At 40.3% G+C, this 19,694-nt stretch overlaps 1 protein-coding gene across 1 annotated transcript in view; it reads right to left on the bottom strand.

Moving 5' to 3' along the window:
- Nucleotides 1–19,694, bottom strand: part of AMPH (amphiphysin) — a 230,566-nt gene that overhangs the window by 33,879 nt on the left and 176,993 nt on the right. Inside the window, exons 12-16 of the mRNA XM_069461959.1 lie at nt 12,967–13,083; nt 9,590–9,613; nt 7,596–7,619; nt 4,757–4,789; nt 700–756 (exon numbers count right to left, since the gene is read on the bottom strand). Coding sequence (XP_069318060.1) covers nt 700–756; nt 4,757–4,789; nt 7,596–7,619; nt 9,590–9,613; nt 12,967–13,083 — 255 coding nt within the window. The remainder of the gene's footprint in view (nt 1–699; nt 757–4,756; nt 4,790–7,595; nt 7,620–9,589; nt 9,614–12,966; nt 13,084–19,694) is intronic.

Here is a 19,694-nt window from a genome sequence, read left to right as displayed (position 1 = left end):
GGAAAAACCATAACGCCACAAATAACCCTCATGAACTAATCCTCAAACATTCCAAATCCTCTGAAATGTAGCAGTAACAAGCTCACAAGTGACATCTTTTAAGGTCCCTTCATTCATCTTGACTAGTAAGCTGCTGCTAAAAAGGTTTTCCACGGTAACTGCAACACTGATCTTGTAAGAGTCGTGTTTAGCACCAAGAGTAACTCATTCTGCTTCCTACTCATTCTCTAACTAAGCTTTTCTTTGTTCCCATTTGTCACGGAATTAGGAATTACAGTTCTTCTATGCATTACTTATTTCTACGACTTAAAAAATGACAGGATGAGATGAGAAATGAAGGAGTTTCAGGCTCAAGAAACAAGCAAGGATCTATTTTAAAGCATGAATTCTTGAGGCAATTTCATTTTAAATCCAGGAGCTTAAGTTACAGTCACATGGAAATATCCACGTCCTTGATGGAGTCACTGTGTTCTACTGGGGCTCATAATTAGATTTGAGTTTTTGCTGGGACCCCTGTGCCTTTATGACAGAAGTAACCAAACTCAAAGTCATATTGAGATTTAACAGATGCTTTCTCTCCTGTGTTCTAGAAAAGTGCGAGCTCTAGAAACTACATTCTAGATATTCAAACTCTAGACAACCTAGGATGATTTGTGATAACTAACAACTTCCCCAAAACACAAACCCAAATCGACTTACCAAGTTGCTGATCATGCTCTGGTCTGCCTGCATGCTGAATAATGAAGTGTCCTGGGGCTGAAAATCAGGGAGAAAATACAAGATTTTTTTTTTAAAAGATATTTAAATTAGCTACCATCACTAGTGTCAATAAATACATTTTAAGTTTTTAAAAGTCCCTTTTTATTTTAAAACATTAAAACAAAAAATGCAAAAGTAAGTTTTAACAATAGTTATTCTAAATATAAATCTTTGCTAGCAGAATATAACGAGAGTTATTAAACTAAAGGCACTGGTTTCAGGGGATCTTTGGTCCACTGGTTTTCTTCTGGATGTTGAAACCAAATTAGAAGTTAGTTTCTATGGGCCCCAAATTTAAACTCTTAAAATGTTGTAAAGTAAATCTTACTATATCATCTAAGTGTTAGTTATAGGGGTTAGTTATGAGTCTTAAGTTAAAAATTTTATAAAACATATTCATCAATCTAAAAAATTATGCTGGAAGAAATCTAAAAAGGAAGGATGATCTTTAAGGGAAATTCGTCTGTCGTTACACTGGCAGCCAGGCTGGCACCCTCCCGACAAGAGACCTGAGAGTCTTTCCTGGGAAATCTGACCAGCTCAGGACAAAAATACCTAGAGAAACTGACCTCAGGGGCTTCCCAACAGAAAAGATGGGCCAGTGACTTGTGGTTAAAGATGATGGATTGAACACATGTAATTACGTTTATTACCTCCAGAATCCAAACTACACAACAATAAAGGAAATTTTTTAAAAAAGTCATAAACCTGTGAGGATAAAAAGAATGGGAAGGAAGACGACAGTAACAAATGTTGAAACTGGAAAGCAGGTGAATGAGTAGTAACTTGGTGGATCCAAAAAATCTGTCTCCTAGGGTGATGTTAGAAATGCCAAGAATCACCCCAATTTGTGCCTCAGAACTCCCAGTGGGTCAGGAATTAGACGCATAGAGAACCACGAGAAGTAGGAGTCAGGGTGGTGTTACAGACAGGGGAACTGGTTGAAAGTCTACTCGAAAGTACTTAGACCTTGAGATTTTCTAACCTACTCTGAAAAGCAAGCAATGACCCTGCCTACCCCAGCAGAGGACTTGAGATTAATTCTATGGAGGCTGAAACAGAGGCTCTCTGGACTGAAGGACACCCAGGCATATAAGGAGCAGGATTCAGTGAGCATTTACATAGTAAATCTTGAGAACTTGTGCCCCGCTCTTCCCACTCTGCCCTCAGTTCTTCCCCTTTCACCTCCATTACACTGGTAATCAGGCTGGTTCTCAGCCCTTCCCACTACCCTCCACAGGAAACCAGAGGAATCTTCACTGGGAAATCTGACCAGCTCAGGGAAAAAAATGCCTAAAGAATCTGACATCAGGTGCTCCGCAACAGAAAAGACGAGCTGGAAAATCTTACAACGATGCCTACAGCTGATGAGCTCTACCTATCCTCATACGAGTTTCCAGTCTGCTTTTTAGCTTCTCACTTTGAATATGACTGTTCAGTCAACATCACCAGACGTGGAGAAGAGTCTCAAATATGAAAGAGAGAAATGGAATAGAAAAAAGAAAAAGCAAATGGAAAAAACAAAGACTTTGCAATAAAAATAACTTAAAAAATGATTACTAATACCCTTAGAGATATAATGGAAGGGGGTCCATTCATGGCACAAGAAGAGGACGCTATTAAAAAAAAACAAAACAGTAAACAAAAAGAGCTCTTGGAAATTGAAAAATTTTAGGAGTGAAAAATCTGTTAGAGTTGGAAAGCAGAGAAAGTAGAGAAATATGACAGAGAAAAGGAAATAGCAAAGAAAAAAATCAATAGAAAACAACCTCAGGAAGCTCACACATGAAAGAGACAAGTATTATGGAATGAGAGAACAAAGAAAACAAAAGAGAGAAATCATCCGTGAAATAATGAAAAAAATTCCTCAAACCAAAATACATAAAATTTTAGATTAAAAAGGCCTACTGCAATGGAGGAAAACAGACTCAGACCATAGCCTATCACCATATAATCTCAGAAACATTGAGATGAAAGAAGATTCCACATAGTTCCAGAGAGAAAAGTCAGATGGGGGAGGAGGGTTGGGAAAAGAAGGAGGAGGGGTGGGAGGAAGGCTTCTTACAAATATCAAGAATCAAAATGACAGTTTCTCACAGGCAACACTAAGAGGTAGAATTGAGCGGAGCCAGAGCTATAAAATTCTAAGGGAAAATGATTTACAACTTCGAATGTAATATGCAAACTAACAGTCCATTATGTATATCTATATAGAAAGGAATAAACACATTTCCAGATGTGTAAGGTCACAAATATACACCTTTCATGCACACTTTTCTCAGAAAGCTACTCTATCCAAACGAGGAATTAAACCACAAACGAGGATGATTTACATCCAGAAAACGGTGATGGACAGGAGGGAGGTGAGGGCAACGCCCGGGATCAATGTCGCGGGACAGCCCGGGAGAACAGCCGGTGCAGCCAGTCGCAGTCACAGAGGACCCCGCTCAGACTGCAGCAGTGCAAAGGACAGGCAGGACATTTCTTCAAGAAGAAACTGAATATCCAATATTTTCAACAAAATGAGAGGAGATTTGTATAACCATAGAGTATGGGTTTGAATTGGTGATAAGTACCTAGAAAATTAAGCAAATCACCCAACAGGAAACAAACAAGACCCACAATTATTGCCTCAAAGGAAGACAAAAAATTGGCATAAAAGGAAACATCAGCTTCACGACTAGGCTGCTAGTTGCATTTTCATCGCCACTATATTACCGCAGGCTGCTGCGTGGCTCTGACGGGCTCTGTCAGAGGAAGGCAGGAAGCCGAAGAGTGGGGTGAATTGGGAGGTGGAAGATACTTTAAGTCCTCACCTTCCAGAGAGATGAGTCAATAGATGATGCTTTAGAACTCAGGAAGTAGAATTACAAGAAACCCATGCACACATATGGGTTAAAACCAGAGAATTTGTTAAAGGAGGTGAAAATATTGACCTCTAAGAAACAGGAAATGGAAGAGATATCTGACAGTCTAAAGTGTTTTAATAAAAACCAATATACATATTTGTTACTATTTAAATAATGTGCATTAATTACTCTGATAGAAATATCAACGTGAAAAAAATGAGAAATGGATAACGATACCGATAACATTTCAGAAGTGTTTTCCGAAGATGGAAGAGATGCATTATCATTTCCCTTTGTGTTTGTGGGTATCTGTATTTGGGTGTGGGTGTGTGAATGAGTTTTATATTTTTATAGTTAACAAGAGGGAAATAATGAAATTTTTAAATACAGAAGTCTATTTATGAATATCTCTTTATATAGAGAATTCTAAATGCTGAAAGTATTAGAAATTGCATGTCTGATATTCTGAAGCAAAGCTTCTGTGTCAGATCTCCCTTGATGAGGTTATCAGAACTGAATCCAGGATCTCTGTAGCCTCGTGGCCTGGCTTGTACCTGGGCTACACCTGTCTCCTTGTTGGGATATACACAGCGAATGGGACAGTCCATCTTGTGGCTCCCTCTTTCACACTGGACAGAACCAACCTGTGGTTTCTGACCTCCAATAGCTCCTTTCTGGAGGACCAGTGAGGAGATAGGGCTCTGAGCAGTGTGGCTTCTATATGGATCTTCAGAAGGAAGCCCCTGCAAACCTCTCATATTTTCTAAACATCCATCTCATTAGTTCAAAACAATCCTATAATCCTATTCTCTTCTTTTCCTCTACTTCTAATTTCAAGTAGAGGAATCAATAGAAGGTAGAAATCCATGGTATAGCTAATAATATCAACAAAAGCTAAAGTCATCGAGCACTTAGTTAAGTACTAGGCTGCTGGGCTACATGCTCTGTATGTGTATCTCCTTTAATCTTCACAGGAATCCTATAATGTTGCTACTATTCTGTTCCAATTGCTCCATTTGTAAGTAGTGGGATCAAATTTTGTGCTGACACTCTTGATCATTACACTGTGTCAGTGGTACAGAGATCCACATAGAAAAAATGTGCATCACTCTCAGCACATGGATCTTGCTAGAAAAAAGATGCCTTACCTGGGTGAATCCATTAAATGAACCACCAGAAGCCTAAACAGAAATGGAAATCAGAGTGTGTTATTTATTTCATCACCACTTTTGTAGGATTCGGAAGTATCCATTAGACAGGTTGGAAAGTAAAGACTACCACGAATTTAAAAATAATACAAAAGGTTGCTGTGCGTGAAAGGGCTTAGGAAATGCAAAAGGCCATGCTGTATTATTTTAAATAGGCTGACAAAAAAAGATTAATTTTAAAGAAAGATTATTGCTGATGCATAGCTCAGTGCTAACCAAAACCCACTTTCTCAATAACGAGAAGATAATTCCAGAGAAGGGCCATTAGGGGTTAAATAGCTCTTTTTTTGGGCCACTGATAGAATCTGGAAGAAGCTTTTTTCAGTGTTTCTATAATATATCATTTTTATGGACAGCAATTATGAGATTCTACAGTTTCAGTGGGCCTGGGTAGAAACATTTCATGTGCTCTTACTGGAGTGGACCCATTTAGGAACAGTAAATTAGTCTGTGCTGCTTTTAGTTTAGAACATTTTTAGTGCCCGAAGAGTAAAAATGAAAGTAGGAAGAATAAACTCAGAAAATGGGATGGTAAAATAGACTCTTATTAATTCCCGACACAATCATTCCCCTTTTTGTGTGTGTGTTTTGGTGTTTATTTATTTTTTTTTTTTGTCAACCTATTTGTGTCTGGTTTGCACAGATTTCAAGAGGTACATGACAATCTGTCAAGGAGACCGATCAGGACTCTGAGAAGATAATGATGGATAATGAAGTAGGTGAGAGACATTAGGAAAACGGAACCTACAGAAGTCTTTGGCTAGTCTATGCTACAGAATGGGGTAAGTACCTCGTCTTTGTCAGCCTCTATTTCTTGGTACAACAATCCATATCTCTGGTTAGCAATTTCATCTTCAGATAAATCTGAGTTGTTGATGTCATTGTCTTGGGAACTAGCAGAACTCTCAGTGCTAGTGTTCCGGGAGGTTCCCAGAACCAACGGGCTGGCCATCTCCTGGCTGTGTTCCCAGCAGCTAGCACTGGCCTGTTCCCCACCTACACCAGCTACTAAGTCCACCTCCAGGCCTTTCTTGCTCTCAACTATATCTAAATGCTCCAAGCGATTACCTAAGCCTCCCATATCTCTGATAGGCCAGTGGTTAATAAAATCCAGGCAATTGGCAAATCCACTTGCTTGGCCATCTGGTATACCAGAGAATCCTGCTATATTCACATTATTCACTGCTGAATCCAAACTTGGCTGCCGGAGCTGACCTGGATTTGTTCCCCAAGAGTCTGTCTTTGCACTTCTTGGCAAGGTAGTGGTATGACTACCGTCCCCAGTCACTGTACTTTCAGACCCCTCTATTAATGCATCTTCTGCCTGACATGAACACAAATCCCTTCTGTTTACATCAGGTCCCAGAGAATAATTAAAGTCAATCCTAGACTGAGCTGCTACTTCAAGTTTTATAGATAAAAGAGCAGCCTGATTTTTGTCCCTGTCACCTCCAGGAGCATTTAACACTGTCTCACACTGACTTTCTTCAGCGTCTGCACCACCCCATGCTGGGTGATATATCATATCATGGTTGGGCGGGGCCATTAAATTTTCTTTTATATATTTTCTAGCTAATTCCCATCCCTCAGGGTTGGCATCTTCAGTACCAGACACAGAGTCGGTCTGGAGAGGTGGATTCAAGGTATCTGTGTGATTGGCAGGTTTAGCTCCAGAGCCCTCCAGAATTTCACAATTCTTGATTACTGCTTGAATCCCATCTTGTAGACCATGGTCTCCCTCACTCAATTCATCTGCCACATCTACTCTTTCCATGTCTTTTTCTAATAGGTCAGTTTTCTCAAAATAATTTTCACTGGTTTTTACATTTTCCTTAAATCTCGCTCTAAGATCTTTCCTAGTTTCTACTTCATTCACGTGTAAGGTATCCTGGTCTTGCTTTCCTACTGCATTAAGATCTACTACCGTGTTTCCTGTACTTTCATGTGCTTTCTCTTCAAATTCCTCTGTCCCTTCTAGTGCCTTGACATCAATAGCTCCAGTGTCTACCTTTTGACTTGTCTCCACACCTGCCCCCATAGAATCTTCTGTCTTCTGTTTCTCTTCCTCTTCATCTGACTTTTTAACATCTTCAAGACTTTCTTGGAAAAGGCCAGCTGTTTCCATGGCTGGCATCTCTGAGTCAAGTAAGTCAGATGGCTGCCCCACCTCCATACAAGCGGCAAGGCCAACTCCAGCCTCTGGCGTAGGCTTTGGGGACAGTTGTTCAGGTCCATCTGAAGGGGCTGGCCCCAGGTCTTGCTCACCCTGTTCAGCCACAGCGGGCCAGTCAGCAGAAGGAAGCACTCCAGTGGGCAATCTCCCGTCTTGCTCGGCTTCAGAGAGGCATTCGGAGTCTTCTCCAGACCCGCCCGAGGGAATTTCCTGGCTGACACTGTCTGTACTAGCATCAGGGCCCCAAGTAAATGCACCTATATCAATTTGAGATCTTTGAATTTCTTCGGCCAACCCACTGTCTGGAGTTTCCTCCATGATCAGGTTACACAGGGAAAGACTTTTTGAAGAGTCAGTCTTTAAAGTATGCAGAAGAGCAAAGAAAAAAAAAACATAAGATGAAATAGATCATGGTAAGATTTGATGAGAAACACAAAGCTCTTTCGTAGGGTACAAGCAGTTACACAAAACTAGAAAGTGTTTAAATTAATTGGCTAAAGGTTGAATCTATAACTATCAAAGCCATGGGAAAAAAGGTCATTCTAGATAATATACCATGTATATAATGCATGTTAAATACAAAAAAAAAATCCAGAATTTACCTACCGGTTGTACTAAATCAGTGCTTGTCTGTATGGGTAAAAAAAAATAATAATGAGGCAACATAAGAAAATTCACTAGCACATTAAAATTCCATGCTTCCCGTATTTAATTGCTGAAGGCTGTGGCTTTTGTTGGTTTCAGATTACATTTTACCACTCATTTTGTGATAGGAAAGATTTTTGTTCCAATATCATCTAAGACTATGCCTATGGAAAAGGCATAATTGAAGCTCAAAGCATCTGTCATTTTCTAGCATCAACAAGGGCTTTTTATGGCCTTACATCAGCTTGCTTTACGAGACTCTGACATGTAAGATTTTAAATAAATAAAAGCAAGTCTGAGAACTCTAGAATTAGACCAAGCACTAGAGGTCAAGAAATTATAGTGTCACATGCTCTGACATAGTGTCAGAATAAAATCTTCCCCAAACTCATCCTACACTTGGTTCTTCCTTTGAGGTGGGTGTTAGGGTGGAGAATGACCTGATATGAACCACTCTGACTGTCCAGAGGATTCTCTCGATGTTCTTCCCTCAACCTAGAATCTATTTTCTACACAAAAGCAAAAAATCCTGGGAAGTAGAGGGTTGACAACTGTGAGCAATTATGTCCAGAAAGCCATCATTTTGCATTCTTGTTATTGCTATTAATACAATTCCTATGAAGTTTGTCTTCTGAAACAGCCAAAGCTCCTTCTAGATGACACCTTTACCCTCACCACACCCTTCCCAGCTGCGGAGAAAAAAAATTGTGTCACAGCTTCAACTAAAGATATAAAATATTGGAACAACAAAAAATTGGTATTACTCCCTTAATATCCAAGAAAATTAACACAGAGTGAATTCATGTGCCCTGAATGTCAATCCATGTATTCCTTTTTGTGAACATACAGGTAGAACCTACTAGCTATAAAAGACACAGCTTAGTCATGGTGGTTTCAAGCGACACCGTTTAGCGCTTATCTTGAGAGCCTTCCCTGATACTCCATGGAGTCTAAAGAGCGCAGTAGAAACCTTTGACCGCAGAAGCGAAGGGGATGGTCATGCTTTTGTTTTGAGGGGATAAATAGCAATGTCACTTCAGAGGATCATGAATTGCTAGATCTATCAAATGTTCCTGTTGCTGCCTCACTGAAAAGAAGAAAACATGAAACTTAAGTGGGGTTCTTAAGATCACAGGACCTGGGGCTTTTCTAAGACAAAGCCTCACCCCAAGGGATGTGATGCTGTACAGGGGTGGGGCCAAGCTCCTAATTCCACAGCACCAATGAGGCCGCCACAAAGCTTAGTATGTGGCTCTTTTCCAGCTTTAAGTTCTGGAGTTCTCATCCATGCACATCAGCTGAATAAATAACATCAGTAATAATATCTACCTTTTAAGGATACATAGCAGACGTTGGGCTAAATACAAATACCTTACTTAATAATCCTCACTCTGAGGTAATTGTCATTATCTTTATTTTACAGATGAGAAAAACTGAGGCTTAGAGAGTTGTAGAAATTGTTCTAAGTCTCAAGGTTATAAGTAGTAGAGTCTGGACTCCAATCCAGGCTGCCTAGCTCTAAAGCTCGAATTCTTACTAACATCTCATTGAATGCAACGATGAGAAAACGGTTCATGTGCAGAGTAGCCCATCTCTCCCATTTTCTCATCCACACTCTCCTTATATTCTATTTAACAGCAACCACATATGTGCACGCCCTGCACCACAACAGCTGCTCTGGCCACCAACCAGCACAAGCGGCAGAAAAGTGGCATGCGGCCAAAATCTTGACCTCTAGTCACCCAGGAGTCTGGTCCACTGGCACTCTCTTCTTCACCATTATCTCTAGGTCCTGGTAACACCCGGAACCTTCAGGGGGCTAATGAGTGTTCTAGGGAACCACCTTATTAAATTCATGGGTCTTCTTTCCATCCCAAATGAAATAAAATAAAACAAGCTTTCCAAATTTCTAGAGATTAAGATACAAGCACATAGAGAGTTCTTAGTAGTCTTACCGTCCATAGATCCCAGGGCAATGTCTGAAAGCAAACAAACAGAAATATTCTTAGTATATAAATCCAAAACATAGAAAAACTGCTGAGGTGATAAAAGTTCTTGAAATCATAAACATTTTTTAAGCATTTAGTACAATGTTCAATGGAACGTTCTTTGGTGGTAGAAATGATCCACATCTGTATTATCCTATACGGGAGTCACTGGTTACATGTGGCTACCAAGCACTTGAGATGTGCTGGTGTAACAGGAACAAATTTTTAATTTTACATAACTTAATTCAAGTTTAAATGGTCACACGTAGCTAGTGGTTACCACATGGAATAGCACAGGCCTAGTTAATCTACCTTTCACTGTGTGAGTGGAAAACTGTGTCTGTAACAGAGTTATTATACTTTAACACACAAATACACGTACACACTCCTCATTAAAATGAAGTAAACAAGGTATGCAGATATTAGAACTTATTGTACCTTTAAGGAAATGCAGATCCTAATCCTTGCTAATGATATCACCTCCCATCACATTCGAGAGGATATATTTTGACCAGTCTGATGGTAAATGAACCCTAGGAAAGTAGTTCTTCAATATGTTGGATTAGATGATAACACACAGCTCAATTAATTGGTAATAATTTAAATTAGCAGGTGCTCCCTAGGACGTGTGAAAGAATCACACTTACTACTGGTATTTTAATTATAAAGCTTATTGATCCTGGGGAGTGAATCCAGATGGTTGAAACGACTTCCACTGTGGGTGGGGACAGTGGGGGAGAACTCTCTGTCTTACTTCCTTTGTGATTGAAAATCGAGGTTAAAGCCACAACCCTTTGTGCCCAAATCCTTGTTACTAGAATGGCTCCACGTTTACGCGCTTGTTTTCAATCACTAAATGTGAACAGCAAACTAGAGAGCCTGGCACTCCCATCTTAAAAGCATTATAGTTTCCAGATGAGATTACAGATGTCTTATTTGGATTCCTGCACTACAGAAAGCAGGGCCTGTGGTTCTGACTACACCCACGCACTTGGTGGGGGCTCCTGCTAGCATCTTCTTGTAGAATGACTAAGACAGGAGAGTAGAACAGCTCCAATGAAAGCCACAGTGTTTTTGTACATGGACTTGTTCTGCATTTTCTGATTATCCAGATGGTTTCTGATTCCTTGCTTCGCAGCCCCTTAAGAATCACAGATCCTAAGAGCTAGTAAACATCTCTGCATAATGCAGACAGCAACAGTATTCTCTTTAAAAGGAAGGCAGCAAATGCGAAACATCATGTGTATCAGTCCTCAGAATCATGAAAGGATGAGCTGGCTCATGTGGACACTGCAGAGATCGCAAGATGAGGTGTCCTGCTAGCAGCAAGAACATCACTTGGAGCATGGGGTCAGGTGACAGGACATCATTCTGAGTGAAGGGGGAAGGAGGCGGGCAGAATCTAACAGCACTGTGCTTTTCTTCACTCAGCCTAAGACTTTTCTTAGGCAAAAAGGAGAGATGTGATTACAGCTGGGTTACAGGATGACTATGCTGTGAAGTGACTCAGTTACAGGCACCAGGAGGCCAGGGGAGTTTATTACCTGCCCTGAGGGAAGAGCACAGGGACACACACCACTCGCCCTAACCACAGCAATGTGTTTCCTTCAGAACTAAGACTTTTGAAGATGCAAACAAGGTGATTAAAAAAAAAAAAAAATTTGAAAAAAGTCCTATAGTCTTAAAGCTGCACAAAGTTCCATGATTTATGGATTGATTTAATCATGAGTGAATGTAAAAGAGTTTTCTCTCATAATTCAAACCTGAAGATAAAACTGCAGTGAAATCTCACCCACTAATCATTAGAGCATCTACCATGGAAACTTTGCTTCTGCCACAAAGAAATGAAGCATGGAAAGTAAGGCAGGAGGAATTCCATGCACTCTGCGGGCTGCCTGTAGCAATGAGCAAGCTCTGAGAAGGAAGTACACCGAATTATCTGTACACTCATTTTCTACTTTTCTTGATCACCAAGGGGGAACCCTCAAACTTGTCGACAATTACTACTTTAGTATTTCCCAAAGTATGTTTTAAAGAACACTCCAATGACTGTTAGGAAATGTTTCATTAAAATAGATGTCTGTACTCAAACAAATTTGGGAAACTCTAAGTTAAACAAATCTAAACTTTTCTTTTAATTGCAGGACTTCACAGAGCCTTGAGTGTTCTAATGCACATCATTTATCTCCTAGAAGAGAGTTAATGGAGACAGCTTCCTGAAACATTCACCTAAGAGACTCATTTTTCTCAAAGGACCTTTAAGGCTAGTGCCTAATCTACTTAATTTCCTACTTTATTGATATTTTACACTTTTATTGTTCCTATTTTATAACAGAAAGACCTTTATTAACCCAAAAACATTCTACAACAAAGCATGGATTAGAGATAATCCATATATATTGAGATTTATATTGAGCTGTTTTTTCCCCAGTGCTTTACTACATTGTACCAAGAAGTCTTCAAGACTAGGAAATTCAGCTGAGTCTCAATTTCTAAGTTGGGCTTTATGATATTCTTTCACTAACTAATTTGAAGTATATTCTAGCATCTTTGGATTTGCCTAAATTCAAATATGAGACCCTGACCACGTCCAAAGTACCGGTATAAACAACTTCTGTTTCGACAAATTTTGAGTAAATTTCTTCCATTAGCCCAACTGTAAACTAACTGTGTTCCAGAGGAGTCACCCACAGGACATTATAGTGACACCCCAGGAATCCGTCTGCCAGAGACGCTCTCACAGGGACTGCCAGAATGGGAGGAAGGCCGAGAGTGAGGACGTGGTGAGCAGGGAGAGGCTTGGATACAGAAGGCCAGCCCGCATCCAGCCACAGTCAGGATCACAGGAGGGACGTTTCTGCAACGCGGAGGATGAGCACAACCTCATCAAGTCAGAGCTGTCGGGACTGAGACATTTCTATCAGGGCCTAATCTCACGGTTATGTCCAACATGCCTTAACTTGCAAAGTATGAGGAAAGAAAGTAGAGAAAATAGTACGAAGAGTAAAACCAAAGCCAAAAGAAAGAGCCTTATTTAGGGAAGCCATAAGATGTATCATCCACACCTGGGCACTATTGACAATCACTCTGGGAGAGACGATTCCTGGGCAAACAGGAGTGTCTGGTTACGCCAGGTCTGTGGGCAGAAGAAGCTAATGGTGTGGGAGGTTTACAGTAATTGATATTGATGAGATCCTTTCTCTATTCCTCCCTCCTATTGGGAGATATCTGTCAACCAAAAGTGAGTAATAGTCATTCGAAAGGGACAGGGGTCATCTGTTACCTTACTGAGCTTATTGGCTTATTGAAGTATCAGCCACAAACATCCAAAAAGCACCTGATACCTGAGACATGGGCGAGTGGGTCACACCGGCAGAACCCACAGGTGCTACCTCAGGCTTGAAAGGGTCAAAGTCCAGATCCAGCAAAGTCTCCTCTTTCTTCACCTCGGGGACTTCATTCTGTCAAAACAAAGAAAAAACCAAAACAAAGCACAATATGCATTTGCTTGAATCTGACCAGACTTCATGATACAGCCCATGTATAATCCCTCTACTGTTACTCCATATCCCCAAAGCACGCTTTGAGGCTTTGAGAGTGGACCACTAGGCAGCTCATCCATATGTAGCCACAGGGATTCAGCTCAGTGTGGTAAGAGGGTAAATAACTAACTCTGGCCAAGTACAACCCAAGTCACCCTGGAATGTGTCCAAGCTCCAGTTCCTGTCCTTTCTCCAGCTCCAAGTCCAGTCAACAAAGAGCATGTCCAAAGACATATCGTAATGCCACCAAGATGCAAGGCATCTCTTTCTGTTAGCTCAAGAAATTACAGATGACCAGATGGATTAAATGGGCCAAGCCCTGGACCCATTACAGTAACCCACTGCTGTGATGTTCCTCTGTGAAGGTGACCACATCCCAGCTGCCTCATCCCCTCACTGGTACCCTGTCCCTTGATTTAGTTATCACAGGATCCATTCTTCATCCACAATATTGTTTGTGCTGACTGTAAGTGCCTGAGTGAGAGAGGGGGAAGGGGAGAGGAGAGAGCCTCTCCCAACATCCGCTGCAAAATGAGTGCTCACTAATAAAATTCTTGGGTTAGAAAGAGGATAAGCTAAATAGGACACAGAATGAAAGTCCTGCTAGGATAACAACAAAAAATCTTTAAGACTAAACATCTGTTCATTTACTTACAGTATCATTACACAGGAAAAACAACATGTGCTTGAAAGTGGCCTAACCCAGGTTCAAACTACACAGTAGGGGCAGAGCTGAGACAAAGTCCCCATAAATTAAAGCACAGTGAAATGAATTGGGGTCAGTTTTCACACAATGCAAGTTACATGTGTTTAGCATTCGATAAAAGCTTCACTTTTAAATGTTTCGTTGTCTGGAAATTGAAAGATGACACCAATCAAAGTAGTACACAAAAATAGAGGTTTTTGGAGAAAGATTTTTAAAGAACAGGAGTTATTTTAATTAATATTAACCATACTCATAAAATATTAAAAACTTAGAAATGTATGAAAAGCTGGTGGCGTATAACCGATAATACTTTTTATTACTATGTTCGCACTCATTGTAGAAGGAAAGCTTGCTTATATATCATGCAATTGGCCTTGAGTTTTCTATTATATTTTGCAGCATGATTACTCCTCACATATACTTTTTAAAAATTTCACAAGGATAATGACCTTCTTAGATCCCTATATTCTTTAATAATTATAATCACAAAACTATCAAGGGATTCCCTTGTCTCCTATTAAAAATCTGCATTAGTTCTGTGTTTCGCCAACTTTTATATTGGTACAATGATATTTTTAAATTTAGAAAACACTTACATTACACTTAGAATATGCCAGGCAACGTTCTAAGAACTTTGCACATTGAACCTTAACTTCACGTTAGTGCACTTTGGTGCAGTCTAAGGTTGACAGCACTTTATTGCCTTTAAAGCAGTTACTTTACCATGTTCTCCAAACTGCACTGCACCTTCATCATCAAATATAATCCTTACAAAAAATCAAAGGGCAAACAGCATTGTTTCCCCATTTGGGGGAAGGAGGGGAATCAATCAATTGAACAGTTGTCTATCGCCCGGGACCCCCAGCAGAGGCAGGACTGCAGCGGGAAGATTGGTGTCTCCCTGGAGATGTTGCAGCCCATGGGGAGGAGCAGGAGGATCACAAAGTGACTCAGGAAACTTTGGGGGATGACAGAGACATTCATTATCTCAATACTGGTGATGGTTTCATGGTCTAGACGTGTTAAACTTAGCAAATTGTACACTTTAAATATGTGCAGTTTACTGTAGGTCAAGCATACATTAATAAAGCTGATTAACAAAAGAAAAAAAGAAAAGAACCTAACAATAGGAGACGCGTTAACCTACCATGGCACGTCCTCATAACACAGTGATCTGCTGCTATTTAAAATGATGACATTTACTAAATTGACATGGGAACATTTTGTTGCAGTTAAAAAAAATCACAAGTTACAAAACTGATATAGAATGATCAAATTTCCAGGCCAAGGGTGGTAGCCCACACCCGTAATCCCAGTACTTTGGGTAGCCTAAGTGCCAGGATCCCTTGAGCTCAGGAGTTTGAAACCAGCCTGGGGAACAGAGCAAGACCCCACTTCTCAAACACTAAAAAACAATTTAAAGAAAGAACAATCAAATTTGCAAAGATATACATTTCAGCCCCTATTTAGAGAGAAAAGTTATGGTATTATGTAAGTAAAATCAGTAAAAGTAAGTAAAATTGGGTAAAAGTGGGAAACAGAATTATACTTTCTGATTTTTACTAAAGATTTAAACTCACGGCTATAGCCACAAAACATTTAGAAGAAAACACAGTCTCCAAACCATCCTCCATGGCTGCATGCAGACACATGCACAAACAAAATGATTTCTTAAATCATAACACAATCTAGTCCAGATAACAGTGAGGACAAAGGTATTACTTCTTCCACGGATTTTTCATTCTTTCATTAAATATATTTTAAGAACCTTTAGTAAATCCTATTTATTGTGCTGTACACGTATAACTTCCCAATGAGGCAGAGGAGGTCAAATAGGAAGCTTAATTCAGAAAGGTTAAATAGAGTTTTTAGGAACAAGGTCGATGAGGAATTATTTTTCATGTAATATAAATACCTTTCATTTAAGGGTCTCTAAATAATTGACAACTTCTAACAGCGAGTAAGGTTTTAGCATTTCATCAATAATTATGATGAACCAGTGGCCTAGGGAAATTTAACTTCTTGGTTGGAACCTATAAAAGACTGCTACAGACGGGCACCTCACAGTGAATGTGAATAATGGAATTAACTCTAGTACATTGACAGCGTTCAAATACTCATATTTGGAATCTTAGAATGCAGTATCTTTTAATCATTTAAAATTATGTTGTCAAGTATTTCTTCCAAATGTTTATTATAGCACAGTAGTCCCACCTTATCCTTGAGAGCTACTTTCCAAGACCCCAGTAGATGCCTGAAACCACTGATAGCACTGAACTCTATATACAGTGTGTTTTTTCATGCATATATAATATACATTTATATATATACACACGCACACCTATTATAAAGTTTAATTTGTAAATTAGGCACAGTAACAGATTTACAGTAGCTAATAATAAAATACAATAATTATAATAATATACCATAGGTAAGTTTATGTGAATGTGGTTTCTCTCTCTTCCTCTCAAAATACCTTATCGTACGTAACGTTTTGGGACTGCGGTTGACTGGTAACAGAAACTGTGGAAAGTGAATCCACGGATTAGGAGGACTACCGCACAGGTAGCAACTAGCACAGTGCGGATCCTTTACCTGCAACCTGCACTTGCCAGCTGTCCTCCCGTTGCCACACTTGCTTTATGTGCCTACCTACATGTACACAATCCTGCAGTGCCCTGATGAGTTGACACGCAATAAACTAAACTTCACAGGGGCCTGTTTCCCTAGTTTTTGTTTTGTTTTGGTTTTATATTTACTGGAACAATGTGGTAGATGCCAAAGTCATTCTTAGGGTAGCATGTGGGTTTTGTTCACTGCTCTTAAGTACATTAGGACTAAGTGTAAAAGGTGACAGTCATGAGAACAGAGTCAGCAAGGAAGAAGGCCAGGGTCTGTGCTTATAATGAGGCTCTGTTGTGACTCATGCATGGGCAGACGGCAGAAAGATGACAGGTTTGCTCTTCTATAAAGTAAGGATAATGGTATGTAAATCACAGGATTGGTGTCAAGATTAAACTGAACGAGACCTTGCATATGACACATTTAGGGGATATGGGTATTCAGCAGCCGTCCCTGCTCTGTAGATGGGAAAAGTCCAGGCATTGTTAGAGGCTCCAAAGTCTGAGAACCTTGGAAGACGGTCAGGCCAAATAACACAACGATTTAAAAATATTTTCAGAATACCAGATGATACATAAACTACACTGCTTGCCTATCCCTGTTCAAGGAATGGAGCAATGATGTCGGTAATCCACTGGGGCAAGAAACTGACTAAATTTGGGCTTGAAATGCACCATGTAATATTTTTTCCTTCCAATTTTCACCTTAATAATTCTTTCCGCCTTAAAATAATGTTAACATGTTTGCTTTGAAAAAATAACGAGTGAAAAAGGAGGCAGCTGATCCAGAAATATGCTTCATTAAAAAGAAAAGTTAATGCAGGATTTAAAACCAGGTTATCAGCACTTAAGCCCAGCGAGTGAGTGATGCTTCTGTTGTAATTGCAGGCTGGCCTCATCAGCATTGCAGGGATGAAAAGGGCCATTTTATGAACTGACTTTGCAAGTTGAGAATCTATTTCTCTTTGATTGGCTAGCAAAAATAGGATGATTTCATGAACTTACAAAGTAAGATGTAGTATTAGGCTGGAAAACAGATATAAAAGTAGAAAAGTTAATGGTGCTAAATCAGTCCCAACACTCACAGGGTTGGAAGGCTGCGCTCATGTCTGCCTGCTGGCACGGCAGGCCCCCCAACAGGGTGATGAGCAGGGCTTCGAGGAATAAGCCTTTGGATGTTCAAAGGATAATCCCTCTGGATTTGTAAAGAGGAAACCTTATCATAGAGAGAAAATATGGAATACCATTGTTGGGAAAAGATTTAGGAAAAACAGTTGGGGGTATCACCTATGAAAAAAATCCTGAGACAGGCAATCTTTTTCTTCCTCTGTGCCACTGAACAGGAAGATATAGGCCTGGGAAAAGAGGGACCATGCGCCTGGCCCTGAACTTCACGGGGGCCCCACGCTTTTCAGCACTTTCTTGAAATGTTCTAAGTCCACCCCTAGTAGTAGAAACCAGATGTGGCTGGCAGTGTCATCTGCTCAGGGTACCCCCAGCCTGCACCAGGACCTGCATAGGCCTGGTCCCCACCTCTCTACTTTGGAGCATGTCCCAACCCTACTGCATACATAGGGACAGGAACTCTGAGGCTCATATGCACAGAGTTATCCCAGGGATGGTGCCCAGGCCTGGTTCCAGGAGGGCGGTAGTGAGCAGCTTGCTTCCTTTCACCCACATGGCATTTACAGACTCCCATGAGACTGGCCACTAGAATGGTGCTGATATGGTCATTTACAGTGACTCAAATTATTTATATGGTCATAGGCCCCCAGAAAATCATATTTGCTCGAGGCCATAATCCCAAAGAAGGCCCTGAAGAAAGGGGACGGTGAACATTGTATTTAAAGCCAAGTCACCAAGTTAGAATAAAAAACAGTATAAAACATCTTTTGAAGAAAAAGGAAAGAGACAGAGAAACAACCTTGCATATATACTTCTGTATATGTATACATATGTGATTGCTTTACTTTTTGTCATGACATCCTGTTAAAATCGTATTTATATGCCATATATTTAGTTTCCAGGAACATAATGTCTTTTAAATGTTCACTTCTTAAAATGTTTCCCCAAACACCCATTTCCCAGGAACAGGGTATTTTGGGGGTGCAGGGGAGACTGAGAAACTCTGGCTTAAACACACTCTAATGGGGTTTGTTACAGAACTTCTCAGAGCCTTGAACATGCTGACATGAACTGTGAAAAAGCAAAAAGTGATGTAGCCCCCAGTCCCATGTGACCAAAGACCCCCTTTCTCTGCATCCACTGAGACTAGTTTTCCTCAAAAACACACTTTGAAAAATACTGCTTTAAAAAAATAACACAGGGACACACACACACACACAGACAGACAAAAACACACAGAGGCCGGGCGAGGTGGCTCACGCCTGTAATCCTAGCACTCTGGGAGGCCGAGGTGGGCGGATCGTTTGAGCTCAGGAGTTCGAGACCAGCCTGAGCAAGAGCGAGACCCCATCTCTACTAAAAACAGAAAGAAATTATATGGACAGCTAAAAATATATATAGAAAAAATTAGCCGGGCATGGTGGTACATGCCTGTAGTCCCAGCTACTCGGGAGGCTGAGACAGGAGGATCGCTTGAGCTCAGGAGTTTGAGGTTGCTGTGAGCTAGGCTGACGCCACGGCACTCACTCTAGCCTGGGCAACAGAGTGAGACTCTGTCTCCAAAAAAAAAAAAAAAAAAAAAAAAAAAAAAAAAAACCACACAGGATTTCTTTCTAAGTTCTTGTGAGGGAAAAATAGAGAACTATGACTTGTCCTTAGGAAGATACACACAGAACCAGAAAAACAAGGTAAGTCCTTGGGTCTTGACTATGGGGCATCTCTCTGTGAGTTGATAAGGACCTTTTCCAGAGAAAATTCTATGCTATATTTAACATTTGGGGCATTGAGGGCTCTATAGGCCTGGCGGATTGCTGTTTTCAATCTCAGGACAGTCAGGAGAGAATCATTGCTGTGACGCTGCTTAGTGCCGGAGACACACAAATCCATCAGACTGGGTGCACTTCAGTCATTACATTTTGAGCTTCTGGGCAGGATTAACACAAATGCTTTTTTTTTCCCCCATTAAGCACATGATAAAAACAGCAAACTGGCTACATAAACCTACCTTCTAAATGTGGATGATTCATTAAGGAAAAAATTAAAACTAAAACAAAATGTAAATATATCATTCTACATTA

The sequence above is a fragment of the Eulemur rufifrons genome, chromosome 29, assembly GCF_041146395.1.
Source record: "Eulemur rufifrons isolate Redbay chromosome 29, OSU_ERuf_1, whole genome shotgun sequence".
NCBI lineage: Eukaryota > Metazoa > Chordata > Mammalia > Primates > Lemuridae > Eulemur > Eulemur rufifrons.
Note: the sequence above shows the minus strand (reverse complement) of the source record. Positions and strands in the feature narration are given on the sequence as shown.